Source organism: Neoarius graeffei, chromosome 6 (assembly GCF_027579695.1).
Source record: "Neoarius graeffei isolate fNeoGra1 chromosome 6, fNeoGra1.pri, whole genome shotgun sequence".
Lineage (NCBI taxonomy): Eukaryota > Metazoa > Chordata > Actinopteri > Siluriformes > Ariidae > Neoarius > Neoarius graeffei.
This window is the reverse complement of record NC_083574.1, coordinates 32,668,616-32,686,878: the sequence shown is the minus strand read 5'-3', so window position 1 is coordinate 32,686,878 and position 18,263 is coordinate 32,668,616. Positions and strand designations below refer to the sequence as shown.

General features: G+C 39.3%; 1 protein-coding gene across 1 annotated transcript in view; it reads right to left on the bottom strand.

Annotated features, from left to right (window-relative positions):
• shkbp1 (SH3KBP1 binding protein 1) overlaps positions 1 to 15,770 on the bottom strand; it is an 83,263-nt gene extending 67,493 nt beyond the window's left edge. The window contains exons 1-5 of the mRNA XM_060923575.1: positions 15,530 to 15,770; positions 15,080 to 15,133; positions 14,917 to 14,962; positions 14,765 to 14,838; positions 14,543 to 14,601 (exon numbers count right to left, since the gene is read on the bottom strand). Coding sequence (XP_060779558.1) covers positions 14,543 to 14,601; positions 14,765 to 14,838; positions 14,917 to 14,962; positions 15,080 to 15,133; positions 15,530 to 15,579 — 283 coding nt within the window. The 5' untranslated portion in view covers positions 15,580 to 15,770. The remainder of the gene's footprint in view (positions 1 to 14,542; positions 14,602 to 14,764; positions 14,839 to 14,916; positions 14,963 to 15,079; positions 15,134 to 15,529) is intronic.
• Between the last annotated feature and the right edge of the window lie 2,493 nt (positions 15,771 to 18,263).

Below are 18,263 nucleotides of genomic sequence, written 5' to 3'. Positions count from 1 at the left end.
TGGTTTACTGCATAGAGAAAATCCCTCAACAGAGTATCACATATAACCAACCTAGACAATATAGTAACAATACCTTATACTTTTATATCTTTTAGGGATTATTGAAAATTGCCATTTTTAATAGCAATTATTCAAGAGTTACATCAATAAAGTCCCAACAAAACTAGTTCAATCCCCTCAGTGATCTCGCCATGTTATTGTTTATGAAATTCCGGGGAAGTCAAGTACAGCAAGTGTGTGTGTGTGTGTGTGTAAAAATAACCACATTGCAATATCCAATTATAGATTATTAGACTTTGAATTCATCGAAATCGGAGAACTGACGATCATATACCTCAATTAAATAAATATCTGTGGTGAATCTTCATTTCCTTTGGAAATTCATTGCATTTTTTGTATGGTACACATTAACCATCACAAATGTCAAAATATTTTGTGTGAATTTTACGACAATGCCAAACTCACTTACGGTTTGTTTTCATTCACAACGTGATTATTGCCCTCATCATGTCCAACTTGTTTTCTTTCAGTTTTATTTCTTTAATTTATACATCATGTTTTACTGGATTAATCAAGACGTAACTTTATTTCCTCCAGAAGCTTTGAATTTGTGTGAGTCTAACTCTTAAAACTGCAGATCAGGTAATGGGTTAGAACAACACATGCACCATCATGGGGCTTTGGATAGTTTTTGTTTATAGTTACAGTTTTATTGAAAAACTAAAAATAATTAAAGCATAATGATCATCATAACTATACCTGCTTTTTGATTACAAAGTTTATCACTTTCCTTTCAATGAACTAGTAAATGCATAGTAATAATAAGGTTATGGTCAGGACAAGTGAAAAACCTTGCTACTTGTCTGACTGGACAAATGGATTAAAAAAGTTAAAGGCGTCGTGCGGTAATTTCAGCAATCAGGCTATATCATGTGTCAAAATGTCGGGTTTGGTGGGTTATTCAAGCCCCTCGGTTTCCCGCGATCTCAGTGTCACGATGCGCCCGCTACAAGCATTTAAAGTTGACGCGCACAGCCAAATTTAGGCAGCCAGCCGTTAACTAGGTCAACTTATGTGTGACGTCGTACCAGTAACCTCCCTTGGGTGATGCTGGCCTGTCGCCATGTTTTCTCTATAGCGTGCGTTTACTAGAGTTGTTTACATTGCGGATTTTGTGGATTTATTCAGTTTGTGGATAGTTTTGAACACTCAAAACACTATGAAATGATGTATTAATATTCTGTGATACAAAATGCCTAATCGGTGTATTGTGTTTGGCTGTAACAACGAACACTGAACACTATTTGTGACTGTTGTTATCAATGGATCTGATTTCAAGGTCATGGCTAGGTATTGATGGAAAAAAATATTTTTTTAAAAACACGTTTTAAGTGTTTCTATGTATCAATCATTAATTGTACAAAATGATTTTCATACATTTATGTATTTGTCATATCTTTCTTTGTCACATGAAGTGTTGTCTTGATAACATATGTGGCACATAATTTTAGCAAATGGATGACAGAAGATTAATTGAAAGATTTATGCCACAGAGCTGCCTTTAACTAATAATTATCACTTATTACTGACGATTGTACGTTTACTAAACAATACAATACAAAGCTCAATACTCCCAGCCTATAACATACTGAATATCAAGTTAAAATCAACCGCAATAAAAGGAAAATGATGAAAACTGGAATATCAAGGGGTCTACTGTATCAGAAGGCCCACTGCATTTCGTGAGATCGCAAGCTGTCAAGTTGCTAGAATTCAATCTTTCTAGCTATACTTTCACCCCCTACAGCTATCAGTATTACGCATAATCATAGATTAATCACACAGCATTCTAATTCAAGTGAAAATGGTCTTTAAAAATACATACAAGTAGTGATTTAGTCAGAGAAACCAACCAAAACAAGTCTTCAAGTCGCCGGTCTTCTTCATTCTCGTCTTTGTTTCTGTTGTCGTCAGAACTGTCCTCATTTTCTTCTGAAGATGAGCGCTCGGGTTCAAATCTGTAAGGCTGGATACCACCAGGACATTCAGCTGTCAAAATCTCTACTTGTGGGCCATTTTCTTCTTCTGTATCGGTAAAATCAAAGCTAATTTCCTCAGCATCGCTTCTATTTTCTGGTGTGTCCGCCATTGCAACTGCACCGAGTGGTTACTGGTATGACGTCACGCAGCTGTTCCATTGACCGAGAGGGGGGCGCTGCGAACGCGGGAAATTTCAAGTGATGGGCATGACCAAATAAGGACCGATTACAACCGCGGGAAGCTTTTGAAAAATCGACGGTCAATTTATTTTGAATCTCGAAAGCATTCTGGTGCAGAATAATGCGACTTTTATCGCCACTGCATGACGCCTTTAATGTCGAGCTCTGCCAAAACAACACAAGCACAGGGCACTTTAACAACTAGCAAGGCGCCCCAGCGATAGTAACGCTTTGTGAACAGTGAGCTTAGCTGACCATCACTTCCTGTCTTGCATATCTAATGAATCAGATATGATGTCGGATGCAACCCTTACTGTGCCCTCCTAAAAATTAGCTTCAACTTGGGGGGTGTAAATCATGGACCAGTGGTTGAGAAACACTGCATTTGGCCATGGTTTCCCAAAAATAATACAGATGAACATTAAAAATGACCAGATTAATATACTATTAGGCATATAAGAATCAGCCAATATTAGAGAACAATAAAGTCTCTTTAAACCTTCTACTGGACAGCAAAATTCATAAACGTGATGCTATTTTGAGCAACCAACAACAACGCTTGAGATGCTCGTAAACACTAATTTCTCACAAAGAGGTGTGTGTAAGTTAGAAGGCTGTAGATTATTAAAAATGATTTAAGGTTTTGAGAGTTTGTGTTTAATTTTAATATTTGATTATTAATAAGAGTTAATGAATGGGCACTTGGTTAACCACTAGGATTTTAAAAAAGTGTACTTAAGATCACAATTAAATATTTTCCATAGTAATGAAACATTTGTCCTGTTGGTGCTATACATGTTTTTGATAAAAAAACATTTTACTAAATGTTAGCTCAGTATTTTACCCTGTAGCCCTGCTGTAGAAGCCCAGGCTCTAATGTTCTTTAAAACTGAAACTTTATGCCACCAAGTGAAAATCTAAACCTAAGATGTTTAACGGAAGAATGTTATTGAAAATGTATTATCTCGCTTTTGCCCCACAAGCTTCATATCTGACTTCCTGTTTCCGCCTGTATGAAAATAAAACTTGACAGGTCGAGAGACTTAAAAAAAATATATATATTTTTTAATCTCTCTCTAACATGTACAGGACAACATTGCTGCTTTCTAAAGCAAATTATTTCTATATGCATATTTTGTTTTTTAGGTCTTCACTGACTTCATATGGATCATGAGTAGAACGACCAGCACAGGGTGATTTCTGTTTTCAAATACTGATGTCTCAAATGGTTAACCTGGTATTTAAATCCATCCACTATGGATGTGTAAATCCATAGTACCAGCAACAATTTCCACACTGGTCGGGTCCTAATACTGAGGAATTTATTTTTCATCATTGAAAGAGATAGTTTGATTGTTAACTGAAATTTCTAGATATCCTGTTCAGACACTGCTCATTTTTTTCTGAAAATACATATACATACTTTGTTGGCATTTTTCCCTTATTCAAACCCAACTGTATCCCAAAATGGTTCCCAATCCCTAGCCACTGTCTAGGATCTTAATATGTGATGACAGGGCAAACACTTCGACCACTGCACCACTTAAGACACCCTCAAAGCAGAGCTCCCTGCGCACAAAGAGAAGCTCCGTACTTAAGAGAATATGGTAAACCTGATTTTTGATAGGTTTTGCGACCATACGACGTCCATGTACCACCACAGGGAACCCAATCGTAAGTGCAAGGTAACGCACCTCAAACACTTGACCACCAGACAATGAAATTTGAATCTTTATTTACATAAGATTTTTAATCCAGTGCTGATTTTTAATTTGCTTTTTAAAAAATAGCATGGGATTATTTACCAACACATTTCACAGAAAATATTCGACAGTTTCAGATAAAACTAGCTAAAAGTTTTATAAGTCCACTAGCTTATTGGACAATTGACCGTTGAATCCAGACAACTGTTTGACATTAGTTTGAAATACCAAGATTGCAGGTCTGACCCTCAGAGCTCATACGTTACATTCAATCAGGGAGTATGTTTTCCAGTAGGGTTTTTTTTTCCCCCTGAAGGTTTTTATTCGACTGTGGGGTTTTTTTTCCCCCATAACGGGCAATGTGTCTTTGCATTGTATGCTTTTTTTTTTTTGCCTGAATGATTTCTTACTTTGGATACTCATGTAAATGTAATTATTGTGTAGTTCAATAGCAATTATGAGAATCTTTCCGTAGTTTTAAATACAATCTAAAACTACCGTGGATCGATATTGATTAGTTCTTATGTCCGATAATATTTGATCATAACTATATAGCAATGATGTAAAGAGAAAGCGCTGGTTCACTGATGTCCACCAGGCACCCAGCAGAGTCACACCATAATAAATGTCATGATGCTGTGTCTGGCGCATGGCAGGCAGTGTCAAAGAAAGGAACAAATATGTCTTCGTAATTATGAATGAATGAATGAATGAATGAATGAATGAAGGCTTTATTTCAAACATATCAAAGTAGTACAAAACAGAAGAGAAGAAAAAAAAGAATAAAAACACTTAATTCAATTAAAAACAATAGAAACAATATTAACATTTGAAAAGGAGTAGGAAGAAGCATTAGCTTATTTAATCCTACCCCTTTTCCAATTAATTAATAATACTATTTACTACATATATATATATATATATATCAGCTGGATAGTACACTCACTGGTAATGCTCACTGACTATGATGCGGGAGATCGGGGTTCAAATCCCGGTCGGGGCAAAACATCATCCAGTAAGGGTCCTTAGGTCCCCTCATGATACATCAGCCTACCTCAGGAATGAGTGAAGATAGAGTGAACTGATAGAGTCATACCGGCTCAGACGTCGCCCGGGTCAACAAGGTCTGCGTCAGTTGCTAGGGAACCAGGGCAAACTGATGAGAAATGGGCTACTGGAACAAGACATCGATGGACAAGGACAGAAAATACGGATTTGCTGGAATGCTACTATACAAGGAATCCCAGAGAGAGGGGATACATGCAGCGAATGTGGGACCATTGGAAACTTTGAAAGGGGGAGCCAGGAAGACAGGTCAGCGGGGAGATATCATCATCCCCACAACCAGAGATTGGGTACCAAGCCCCAACAGCTAACAGCCTCAACACAAGAGCTGACCTGAGAAGGAAACCTGGAGCCCCCGATGAATACCGAAGCTGAGTTGCCAAGTACCTTCAGAAGATCTACGAGTAGATGTGAATGCTGCTCTGAAGACAATCTCCACAAGAACCATCACTGGGACCAACAAGCTGATACACAGTACAGCAACAGTAATCATGGAGATGCTTGGACACAAGGTGGGCTCGGGACATAACAAACAGTATCCACCATGGAAGAGACGATTAGAGGCCAAGATAAAGCTAGCTGAACTACAGAAAGGGAACATGGTGAATAAAGGGGCACCCAGGAAGTACAACTCACTCTCCATACCAGAGGCACTCGAAACAGCTCGACTAACAGCTCTGGCCACCCGGTTGAAGAGATACACCAAGGAGGGAGAGGCCAGGAGAATAAACAAGCTGTTCTCCACTGAACCAGCCAAGGTGTACTTATCAATGGCAGTACTCTCAGTGGCAGGGGAACAACAACCGGTCAGACCCACCAAGAGCTGAGGTGGAAAAATACGATGCTCAATGGTTAGTGGACCTAAGAGCTGACCACAGCAACCCAGAACAAGAACCAGTAACCATCTCAATGGCAGACGTCCAAGAAAGAGTGTCAAGGATGAAGAGCTGGACAGCACCAGGCCCCGATATGATCCATACGTACTGGCTGAAGAAGCTAACTGCACTCCATGAACGCCTAGCAGCACAGATGAACCAGCTGCTGAGGGATGGGACCCACCCAGAATGGCTAACCCAAGGCAGGACAGTCCTAATCATGAAGGACCCCCAGAAGGGACCCATCCCATCCAACTACCGGCCAATTACCTGTCTCTGCACAACATGGAAGGCCCTGTCAGGCATCATTGCGGCAAAAATGAGTAAGCATGTGGCTCGATACATGAGCGAGGCACAGAAAGGAATTGGCAGTAACACCAGAGGAGCCAAGCACCAGCGACTGGTCGATAGAACAGTCGCCCGCCCGAGACTGTAAGAAGAGACAGACCAACCTGTGCACTGCCTGGATTGACTACAAGAAAGCCTACGACTCAATGCCACACACATGGATACTGGAATGTCTGGAACTGTATAAGATCAACAGGAACCTAAGGACCTTCATCCAGAACTCAATGGAAATGTGGAAGACAACCCTAGAGGCCAACTCAAAACCCATTGCCCAAGTCAACATCAAGTGTGGCATATACCAAGGAAATGCGCTATCACCACTGCTGTTCTGCATAGGCCTGAACCCCCTCAGTCAGATCATCACGAAGAGCGGCTACGGGTACCGATTCCGTAGTGGGGCAACAATCAGCCACCTGCTCTACATGGATGACATCAAGCTGTATGCCAGGAACGAGCGAGAAATAGACTCGCTGATCCACACCACCCGGATCTACAGCGATGACATAGGGATGTCATTCGGATTGGACAAGTGTGGCCGGATGGTCTCAAAGAGAGGCAAGATGGTCCGGACTGAGGGGATTGACCTACCAGAGGGCAACATAGGTGATATCCAAGACAGCTACAAGTACCTTGGCATCCCACAGGCTAATGGAAACCATGAAGAGGCCACAAGGAAGTCAACCACAGCCAAATACCTCCAGAGAGTAAGGCAGGTCCCGAAAAGTCAGCTGAATGGTAAGAACAAGGTCCGAGCCATCAACATGTATGCACTATCAGATACCCCGCTGGTATCATAAACTGGCCAAAGGAGGAGATAGAAGCCACAGATATCAAGACTAGAAAGCTCCTCACCATGCATGGAGGGTTCCACCCCAAGTCCAGCACCCTGAGACTATACACTAAGCGGAAAGAGGGAGGCCGAGGGCTAGTGAGCATCAAGACCACGGTCCAGGATGAAACATCGAAAATCCAAGAGTACATCAGAAAGATGGCCCCAAAGGATGAACTGCTAAGTGAATGTCTCAGGCAGCAGAACCCTGATGAGAGTGCAGAGGAGGAGGAGGAACAGACAACCTGGAGGGACAAACCTCTACATGGCATGTACCACCGTCAGATAGAGGAAGTGGCTGATATCAAGAAATCCTACCAGTGGCTGGATAATGCAGGACTGACAGACAGCACAGAGGCACTAATCATGGCAGCACAAGAACAGGCCATAAGCACAAGAGCCATAGAGGCCAGGATCTACCAGAGTAGATCAGACCCAAGATGCAGACTGTGCAAAGAAGCCCCTGAAACAGTCCAGCACATAGTAGCAGGGTGTAAGATGCTAGCTGGATCAGCGTACATGGAGAGGCACAACCAAGTGGCTGGGATAGTATACAGGAACATCTGCAACCAGTATGGAATAGAAGTACCCAAGTCCCAATGGGCCATACCACAGAAGGTGGCTGAGAACAACAGGGCCAAGGTTCTGTGGGACTTCAGCTTCCAGACTGACTAACAGATCCTGGCTAACCAACCGGACATAGTGGTGGTGGACAAAGAGCAGAAGAGGGTGGTGGTGATAGATGTGGCGATCCCAGCTGACGCCAACATCAGGAAGAAGGAACATGAGAAACTTGAGAAGTATCAAGGGATGAAAGAGCAGCTGGAACGGATGTGGAAGGTCAAGGGCTGCGTGGTCCCCGTGGTAGTGGGGGCACTTGGGGCAGTAACCCCCAAACTGGGAGAGTGGCTCCAGCAAATCCCAGGAACAACATCTGAAGCCTCAGTCCAGAAGAGCGCAGTCCTAGGAACATCGAAGATACTGCGCAGAACCCTCAAACTCCCAGGCCTCTGGTAGAGGACCCGAGCTTTTATATATATATATATATATATATATATATATATATATATATATATATATATATTTTTAATTAATTTATTTTTATTGTTATTTTTATTTACCATTTTTAAATCACATACTCCTAAACACAAGTAATTAAACATGTTTACCTGTACCAACAAAATAAACAAAGTTAATAAAAATATGTGCAAAAAACCCTAGTGCTTGTCCCACCCTTCTTCCTCCCTGTACCTAGTGAATACCATGTGTTTGTACCGCTGTTTGAATATACTCATGCTTGGACATTGCTTCAGCCCCCCCAACAGTCTGTTCCACAATTTCACTCCACATACTGAGATGCAATGTGTTTTTAAGGTTGTGCGAGCAAAAAGATGTTTAAAGTTCATTTTCCCCCTCAAATTATATCCCCCCCTCTTTCTGAAAAAACAGTTTTTGAATGTTAACTGGAAATAGATTGTGTATTATTCTATACATGATTTGTGCTGTTTGAAAATGAACCAGATCTGTGAGTTTTAGTATTTTTGATTTTAAGAATAAAGGATTAGTATGTTCTCTGTAACCAGTATTATGAATTGTCCTTATGGCTCTTTTCTGCAGTATAATCAATGGTTGTAATGTACATTTATAAGTATTACCCCAAATCTCTACACAATAATTTAAGTATGGTAATGTTAGTGAGTTGTAAAGAAAGTGGAGTGATTTGTAGTCCAGAAAGTGTTTTGCCTTACTCAGTACTGAAATGCTCCGTGACAGTTTGGTTTGTACATGTTTTATGTGAGATTTCCATGCAATTTTATCATCCACAATTACACCAAGAAATTTATTTTCATATACCCTTACAATATCAACCCCATCTACCTGTATTAGTGCTTGAGTATTCCTTTTACAATTCCCGAATAACATGAATTTAGTTTTGTTAAGGTTTAAAGATAATTTGTTCCTGTCAAACCACTTCTTTAATTTAGACAGTTCTGCGGTGATCATCCCCAGAAGATCCTGTAAATTCCACCCTAAACAAAAAATATTTGTGTCGTCTGCAAATAAAACTAATTTTAATAACTTAGAAACTTTGCAGATATCATTTACGTAGAGAATGAACAGTTTTGTACCCAATACTGACCCCTGGGGGACACCACAAACAATGTCCATGCATGAGGAAGTGTAATCTCCCAACTTCACAAACTGTCTCCTATCCCTTAAATAACTTTTCACCCAGTGCAAAACTATCCCCCTGATCCCATACCGTTCCAGTTTATTAATTAAAATATCATGCTTGATTGTATCGAAAGCTTTCTTGAGGTTGATGAATATTCCAATTGCGTACTGTTTGTGATCTATAGCGTTAGTGATTTCCTCAACTGATTCCATTAATGCCAGTGATGTTGAACTGTTTGATCTAAATCCGTATTGACGGTCAGAGAGTAATTTATGCTTATCCAGGAATTTGTCTAATCTGTTGTTGAATATTTTTTCTAGAATTTTTGAGAATTGTGGTAATAAAGAAACAGGCCTATAGTTTGTGTAGTGGTGTCTATCCCCAGTTTTATACAGCGGCACAACTTTAGCTATTTTCATTTTGTTTGGAAATTTGCCAGTTTGGAATGATAAGTTACAGATGAAAGTTAATGGTTTTGAAATTCTCAATAACCCTTTTCACAATTTTCATATCAATGTTATCATAATCAGTAGAAGTTTTATGTTTACAGTTTTTTTTACAATATCAATTATTTCTTTTTCTTCCACTGCTGTGAGAAACATTGAGCTTTGATTTCTATCTATAAGGTTATCATTCCAATCCTGCGATGACAATGGATCAGGGATTTTTTTCTGCCAGGTTTGGTCCAACACTTACAAAAAAAATAATTAAAACTACAACCCCGATTCCAAAAAAGTTGGGACAAAGTAGAAATTGTAAATAAAAAGGGAATGCAATAATTTACAAATCTCAAAAACTGATATTGTATTCACAATAGAACATAGACAACATATCAAATGTCGAAAGTGAGACATTTTGAAATTTCATGCCAAATATTGGCTTATTTGAAATTTCATGACAGCAACACATCTCAAAAAAGTTGGGACAGGGGCAATAAGAGGCTGGAAAAGTTAAAGGTACAGAAAAGGAACAGCTGGAGGACCAAATTGCAACTCATTAGGTCGATTGGCAATAGGTCATTAACATGACTGGGTATAAAAAGAGCATCTTGGAGTGGCAGTGGCTCTCAGAAGTAAAGATGGGAAGAGGATCACCAATCCCCCTAATTCTGCGCCAACAAATAGTGGAGCAATATCAGAAAAGAGTTCGACAGTGTAAAATTGCAAAGAGTTTGAACATATCATCTACAGTGCATAATATCATCAAAAGATTCATTGAATCTGGAAGAATCTCTGTGCGTAAGGGTCAAGGCCAGAAAACCATACTGGGCGCCCGTGATCTTCGGGCCCTTAGACGGCACTGCATCACATACAGGCATGCTTCTGTATTGGAAATCACAAAATGGGCTCAGGAATATTTCCAGAGAACATTATCTGTGAACACAATTCACCGTGCCATCCGCCTTTGCCAGCTAAAACTCTATAGTTCAAAGAAGAAGCCGTATCTAAACATGATCCAGAAGCGCAGACGTCTTCTCTGGGCCAAGGTTCATTTAAAATGGACTGCAACAAAGTGGAAAACTGTTCTGCGGTCAGACGAATCAAAATTTGAAGTTCTTATGGAAATCAGGGATGCCGTGTCATTCGGACTAAAGAGGAGAAGGACGACCCAAGTTGTTATCAGTGCTCAGTTCAGAAGCCTGCATCTCTGATGGTATGGGGTTGCATTAGTGCGTGTGGCATGGGCAGCTTACACATCTGGAAAGACACCATCAATGCTGAAAGGTATAGACATGTTCTATGTAATATGTTCTACAGCAACATATGCTCCCATCCAGACGACGTCTCTTTCAGGGAAGACCTTGCATTTTCCAACATGACAATGCCAAACCACATACTGCATCAATTACAGCATCATGGCTGCGTAGAAGAAGGGTCCGGGTACTGAACTGGCCAGCCTGCAGTCCAGATCTTTCACCCATAGAAAACATTTGGCGCATCATAAAACAGAAGATACGACAAAAAAGACCCAAGACAGTTGAGCAACTAGAATCCTACGTTAGACAAGAATGGGTTAACATTCCTATCCCTAAACTTGAGCAACTTGTCTCCTCAGTCCCCAGACGTTTACAGACTGTTGTAAAGAGAAAAGGGGATGTCTCACAGTGGTAAACATGGCCTTGTCCCAACTTTTTTGAAATGTGTTGTCATGAAATTTAAAATCACCTAATTTTTCTCTTTAAATGATACATTTTCTCAGTTTAAACATGTGATATGTCATCTATGTTCTATTCTGAATAAAATATGGAATTTTGAAACTTCCACATCATTGCATTCCGTTTTTATTTACAATTTGTACTTTGTCCCAACTTTTTTGGAATCGGGGTTGTATTAACTATATCATCTATATTGTCTACCTTAATGTTGTTATCTATAAAGTACTGAGGGTAACATTGTCTAGAGCCATTTTTGATTATATTATTTAATAAATCCCATATTCCTTTAATATTGTTTTATTTTTATTTAATATTTCATGATAGTATTCCTTTCTGCTAGCTCTAATAATATTAGTTAACTTATTTTTATATTTTTTATATTTATTCTCTGCCTCATTAGTTTTCTGTTTTATGAATTCTCTATACAGCGTATTTTTCTTTTTACAGGCATTTTGTAATCCCTTGGTGATCCATGGTCGATCCGTGTATTTATGTTTCCTGCTATATTGTTTAATTGGACAATTTGTTATATAGTGATGCAAATATCCTCAAAAATGTTTCATATGCATTGTCAATATCATTATTCTTGTATATCGCGTCCCAGTTTTGCACTAGCAAGTCTCATCCTCTCATCTCATTTATCTCTAGCCGCTTTATCCTGTTCTACAGGGTCGCAGGCAAGCTGGAGCCTATCCCAGCTGACTACGGGCAAAAGGCGGGTTACACCCTGGACAAGTCGGCAGGTTATCGCAGGGCTGACACAGAGAGACACAACCATTCACACTCACATTCACACCTACGGTCAATTTGGAGCCACCAATTAGCCTAACCTGCATGTCTTTGGACTGTGGGGGAAACCGGAGCACCCAGAGGAAACCCACGTGGACACGGGGAGAACATGCAAACTCCGCACAGAAAGGCCCTCGTCGGCCACGAACCCGGACCTTCTTGCTGCGAGGCGACAGCGCTAACCACTACACCACCGTGCCGCCCACTAGCAAGTCAGTCATTCTTAAATGCATTCATGTTTTCCTCTATCCTCAATCGTCTATATATTGGTCTTGTATCTGGATGATTTCCTTTAAAACTGCCGTCATAAACTGTAAAAACTGGTAGGTGGTCACTGATGTCAATGATAAGTAATCCGCTCACAGTATTGTTTTCAATGTCATTAGTGAATATGTTGTCAATTAATGTGGAACTATATGATGTGATTCTGCTGGGTTTGTTGATTTTTGGATAAAGACATACTATACATTGTATTAATGAATTCGTCAGTCATTTTATGCTTCTTAGGATTTGAAAGGTCAATATTAAGATCACCACAGATGAAAATAACTTTCTGATTCATCCTCGAAAAAGATGCCTCAACCCAGTCTTTAAATAAATCCATACTAGGACCTGGTGTTCTATATATACACAGTATGATACACTATGATGTGTACCTCAATACTGGTATCACTGTCACAAGACAATGCAGCAATTTACTGATGTGAAATACACTACATAATTCAATGGCTCATATGCTATATTATTATTATTATTATTATTATTATTATTCTATTCAGGTTGATTTTGTTCCCTTGCAAATATGTTTGCTCATACACTCATCAGGAGCGCCACTTTATTTATTTATTTATTAAATAAGTGTGTGTTTGAAAAATACTGCTTGACAAATCTGTTATACAATGCACCATGAAGTACTTATAATATTCTTACCTAGGGGTGCGTGATAAAACCGATATACAGGTTTTTATCGATACAAAATTCAAATCAATACGCATCACGATACACTGAACGAAAACCGGTATACTGACATGCGTTCAGAAAGCTTTGTTTAACATTCTGATAACTTCATTTACTTCCGTCATTGCACCGGACGTCATGCGTGCGTGCATGGAAAACAAAAACGGCGACGGCAGATTTCACTGTCGTGCCGAACATGCGAGCTAAGTCAAGTGTATGGCAGCATTTTAGACTAAAGAAATTAACCAGCGATGGGAGTGTGGAGAGAAATTTAGCAGTCTGCAAACTTTGTAGCACAGAGGTAAAACTCTCAAGAGGAACATCAAATCTGACAAGTCACATGCGGAGACATCAACCGATGTTACTGTCAGAAACAAAATTCTCAATGTAAAAAAGTCAGTGCATCCACAGTCAAAGTCACCTGAAAAACTTCGTCAGTCATGACCAGAGGAAGAAAACACACATCAAGGAGATCGACTTGCACCAATGGGGTACTCTGGCGGAAAATACAAATCCAACTCTGCACGGGCACAGTACTTGACTAACAAAGTTGCTAGGTTTATCATTAAAGATTTTCAGCCTTACAGGATCATTGACTGTTGATTTTCGAAGCCTCGTCAATACACTGGATTGTAAATATCAAATGCCAAGCAGGAAACAATTCTCAGAAGTTATAACACCACATACGTACTGCGAGACCAAGATGGACGTCATCACAAATTTCAAATCTGCTGAACAGGTTGATCTTGAAAAAGGATTCTCAGTTTCACTGCCTTTTATGTAATTAACAAGTAGCTAGTTAGCTACAGATTACTGACTTATGTTGATTCACAAGTTGATAGATTGATAATCTGTGAAACTGTCAAATTTAAGCAGTATTACTAGTATTTTAATATTTACAGTTGTGTTCTGCTCTCAACTTTACTTGTTCCAGGTTGCCAAAGTGGTATTACTTGTACTGTTGTCAGTGTTGTGATTTCAATATTTTTATTTACAAACCATTTTTAAGAAATTAACAAAAGGTTCCTTTATTGGGTTTCAAACCTGTTGGAACCTGGAAGTAGTTCAGGAGAGGTTGCATATTACTGTGTGCCAGGATTCTCAGTCTCACTGCCTTTTATGTGATTTACAAGTAGTTAGTTAGCTACAGATTACTGACTTATGTTGATTCACAACATGCAAAGTTTATTTTTACTCTCAATATTTTGAGTGTTTTTCATTAAATTTGAAAAAAAAATCACCATTGTTTGACAGGTTAATCATAAAAAGTAAAACAAAACACCACATGCTTTTCCTTCACTGTCTCAGTTTTTCTGTGGATGTAATGTAAAAACAGGAATCTTGCAACATATTGCAACACGTATCGCAATACACAACAAAGTATCGCAACACGAAAACTCTCTGCAATACCCAACTCTATTCTTACCTAATGGTGTAATTCCATAGAACTCAGCTTCATGCATCAGTAAATTCACATCTGTAGACCTGTAAAAGATGCAGGCATTGATTTAAAAATGCATGCATGTGCAGGACAAAGCCTTAAAAAGACTGACACTCTTAAGAGCACAAAGTAGACATAACTAAATGTACAACAGTGCCAAATTCATTGCTGCTTACTGGCCATACAGACTGAATGTGCAAAAATCACCTGGGATGCAGTTCTTTTGTGCGCAGGAAATTCAGAATCGGAGCAAAAAGTGAAGGATCACGATCGATGAAAATCTAAAAGCAAGAAATATTACAAGAAAGGTGAACCTACATATTGCTTTCAACAGTTTATTTGAAGAAAAGCAAACATACCGCTCCCGTTTCATCTTTTAAGGTGGATATCCGGCCACTCAACAGGCTAACAAAGAAAAAATAATATTCTGTTATAGCCTACTGTATTTATTTCAAATAAGCTCATAAATCACTTTTAAACATGGTTCTAATATCCTTTAATAAATAGTGTAATTAGACCAACCTTGAGAAAAAGGAGTCAGGTACCCATGTCAAAGTCTGCCTGGAGGTACTGAACCTAAAATTATTTATAATTTATTAATAACGACACAGATATAAAGATGTTAATGTTGTTTGAGCCTAGAGGATTCTTGCACCAGAAGAAACTAAACAGTGTTCATGGGGTTCGTTTATTAAATTTGATACTTTGAGTTACATATGCATCCTGTTTCATAGATAGATAGATAGATAGATAGATAGATATTTTCACTAATCTTTGTAACTAGCTTAAGAGCTTAATATGCTTCTGCTCATAGTCATCTTGTAATATTAGTAAACAACAGAAAGATTAGAGTTCTTTATACCGTTTATAGGAAGTCAAACACTACGAAATAAGTCACAATACACGGAATTTAAATAGTAAACATACAATTTCACAGAGGACAGTCAGGAAATGCAGGTTTAGCTAACTTGCCTCTTTCCTCCGACGTTTAAATGAATAATATCTCCAGCCACTCGCGCCATGACAGCGTCCAGTTCAGACAAAAGGCATAGTTAAAAACAATGTCTTACACATTAACGGCTCTCCATGACATGCAATAAAACCCAAAAAATATTTATAATTTAAAAATAATAACTCCAGCCATGTCAAATACCTCAAGAGCCAACTTCCGGTTTTATTTTAAACTTCCGCTTCCCTCGTGCCTTTTCGTTCAACACTGACACCCAATGGTCATTTAGTAAAACAACAACCAAATAATCAGAACCTGCAGAAATGTTTGTTTCCTGCTCTAATCTGATACAGCCCTGTTTTTATGGAATCAATGTTGTGCCAAAATGTTCATACAATACTTTTGAAATATCAAACAAAAACGACAAATCAAAAAACAAAAAAGGTCAAATTTTTTAGACTGGCAAACAAATTATTCGTGTAATCGTGCAAAATATCAGTCTATTACTCTTCAGAAACCTTTTATTTTTGTTCTGCGTCTTTCTCAGTTCTGTTTGACGTAATTTATTTTGGTTGCGATTCCAGCTTTCTCGTTTGCGCTCCCTGACTTTTTGCTTGCAGTTTTGGCACAAACTTCACGTGTGGGTGGGCTGTCCAGGAATGCATTCCCATTGGCTAACTTGTGTTTGACTGACAGCTACGCTCAGCGATTCCCCGGAGGCTGTTGCGGCCATTTCCTACTCGGATTCTGGCGGACTGTTTGACGAGTGACCGATCCATTGACGGTAAACAAGGATCGAGTGGACTTCAGTGGCGACTATGATATTGAATTAATTCAACAAAGTGTAAGTGCGGGACAAATGTGTTGTGTGTTGCAGTAGTGCACATTATGCAGGTGTTTCATGGCAAGTCAAATGTTAGCCTTAGCTCCACTACCCAATATAATAGCTGTCTTGCTAACGTTAAACACGCCTGCATAATGTGTACTACTGCAACACATACAACACATTTGTCCCGTACTTACACTTTGTTGAATTAATTCAATATCATAGTCGCCACTGAAGTCCACTCGATCCTTGTTTACCGTCAATGGATCGGTCACTCGTCAAACAGTCCGCCAGACTCCGAGTAGGGAATGGCTGAGCGTAGCTGTCAGTCAAACACAAGTTAGCCAATAGGAATGCATTCCTGGACAGCCCACCCACACGTGAAGTTTGTGCCAAAACTGCAAGCAAAAAGTCAGGGAGCGCAAACGAGAAAGCTGGAATCGCAACCAAAATAAATTACGTCAAACAGAACTGAGAAAGACGCAGAACAAAAATAAAAGGTTTCTGAAGAGTAATAGACTGATATTTTGCACGATTACACGAATAATTTGTTTGCCAGTCTAAAAAAATTGACCTTTTTTTGATTTGTCGTTTTTGTTTGATATTTCAAAAGTATTGTATGAACATTTTGGCACAAAATTGATTCCATATGTTTTCAGAAGGGTTGTTTATCCATCCATTATCTGTACCGCTTATCCATCAGGGTGGGGAAACTGGAGTCAGTCCCAGCTGACTTTGGGCGAGAGACAGGGTGCCAATCTATCACAAGGAGAAGGTTTAAACTAAAGGTTCTGACTGCAATGTTGAATTCTGGGCAAAATCTTCTATGTCTATAGTTGTTGGAGTTTTGAGATATTGCAACGCTGCACACACTGTGTGCCTTATGTGGAATGTTTTGCCAAGAAGGTAGACTGCCTTTCAGATTTTTCAAGTTTAGGTCATTCCCTGACACCCAATTAGTGGACTGAAAGCTACTGAATTCAAATCACAGACTTCCAATTTTATTATTTTTTTATTTTATTTTTTAAATAGAACAATTAATGAATTTCTCTGCTATTTTTTCTTGCTTCACCATGACCCAATTCAAGATACTACGTCATGCATCACATGGTGGGCTTTCCCCGTTCGCGCAAGGCATTGTGGGATACAAATTTGAAACAGTAGCGCAAAATGGAGGACGTGAATGAAACGTGAAAGACCGACTACAGTAATGGAAAGTGAGAAGAAAAGATGTTATGTTGCAAGGGAAAGGAAATGCAGGACCAAACTAATAAATATCGGCGGTCAGCGAGCACATTGGTGTGATCAGCTGTTCGTTTAGTGACAGAATGATGTAACTGTCAGTGCACAGTCAAGGTAAACCTATAGATGACAGTAATGCAATACTGTGGATGCCAGCTGCCGTAAAACCCAAAAGAAGAAGAAGAGGGTAAACCTGCACATGCACACGCTGGACCTCTTCTGTCTGCTTGACTGCGCAAAACGAGCAATTTCATGCACATTATTTGCTCGGGAATCCCCTCAAATTAAATAACTTCCCAGCCACAGAATGGCCTGGTGGTTTTTTTTGTTTGTTTTTGAGATATTACAGAAATAAACATATCACAATGACCAAATTTCAGAGGAAACAAAATTTTACCAATATTATGAAATCAAAAGGCTGTCTAGCTTTAATCAAAGCAAGTCAGCATGGGCAAACATGGTGGACTCGGCTCTCCTGCCAACTAAAATCTAAAACCAGCTAAAAGCCAGCAGAAAAGAAAATGAAAACCTGTCTTGTAAGTGCAACTGCAAGATAGAGCAAGGTTAGATGATGTCATTTTTCTGAACAGATAACTAAATTATCCTCGCTAGTGCTAAGCTATCTTAGCCTTAGAATGCATGGGCTCGACTCCACGGTCACGAATATGGAGTGATAGGGGCCTTTCACA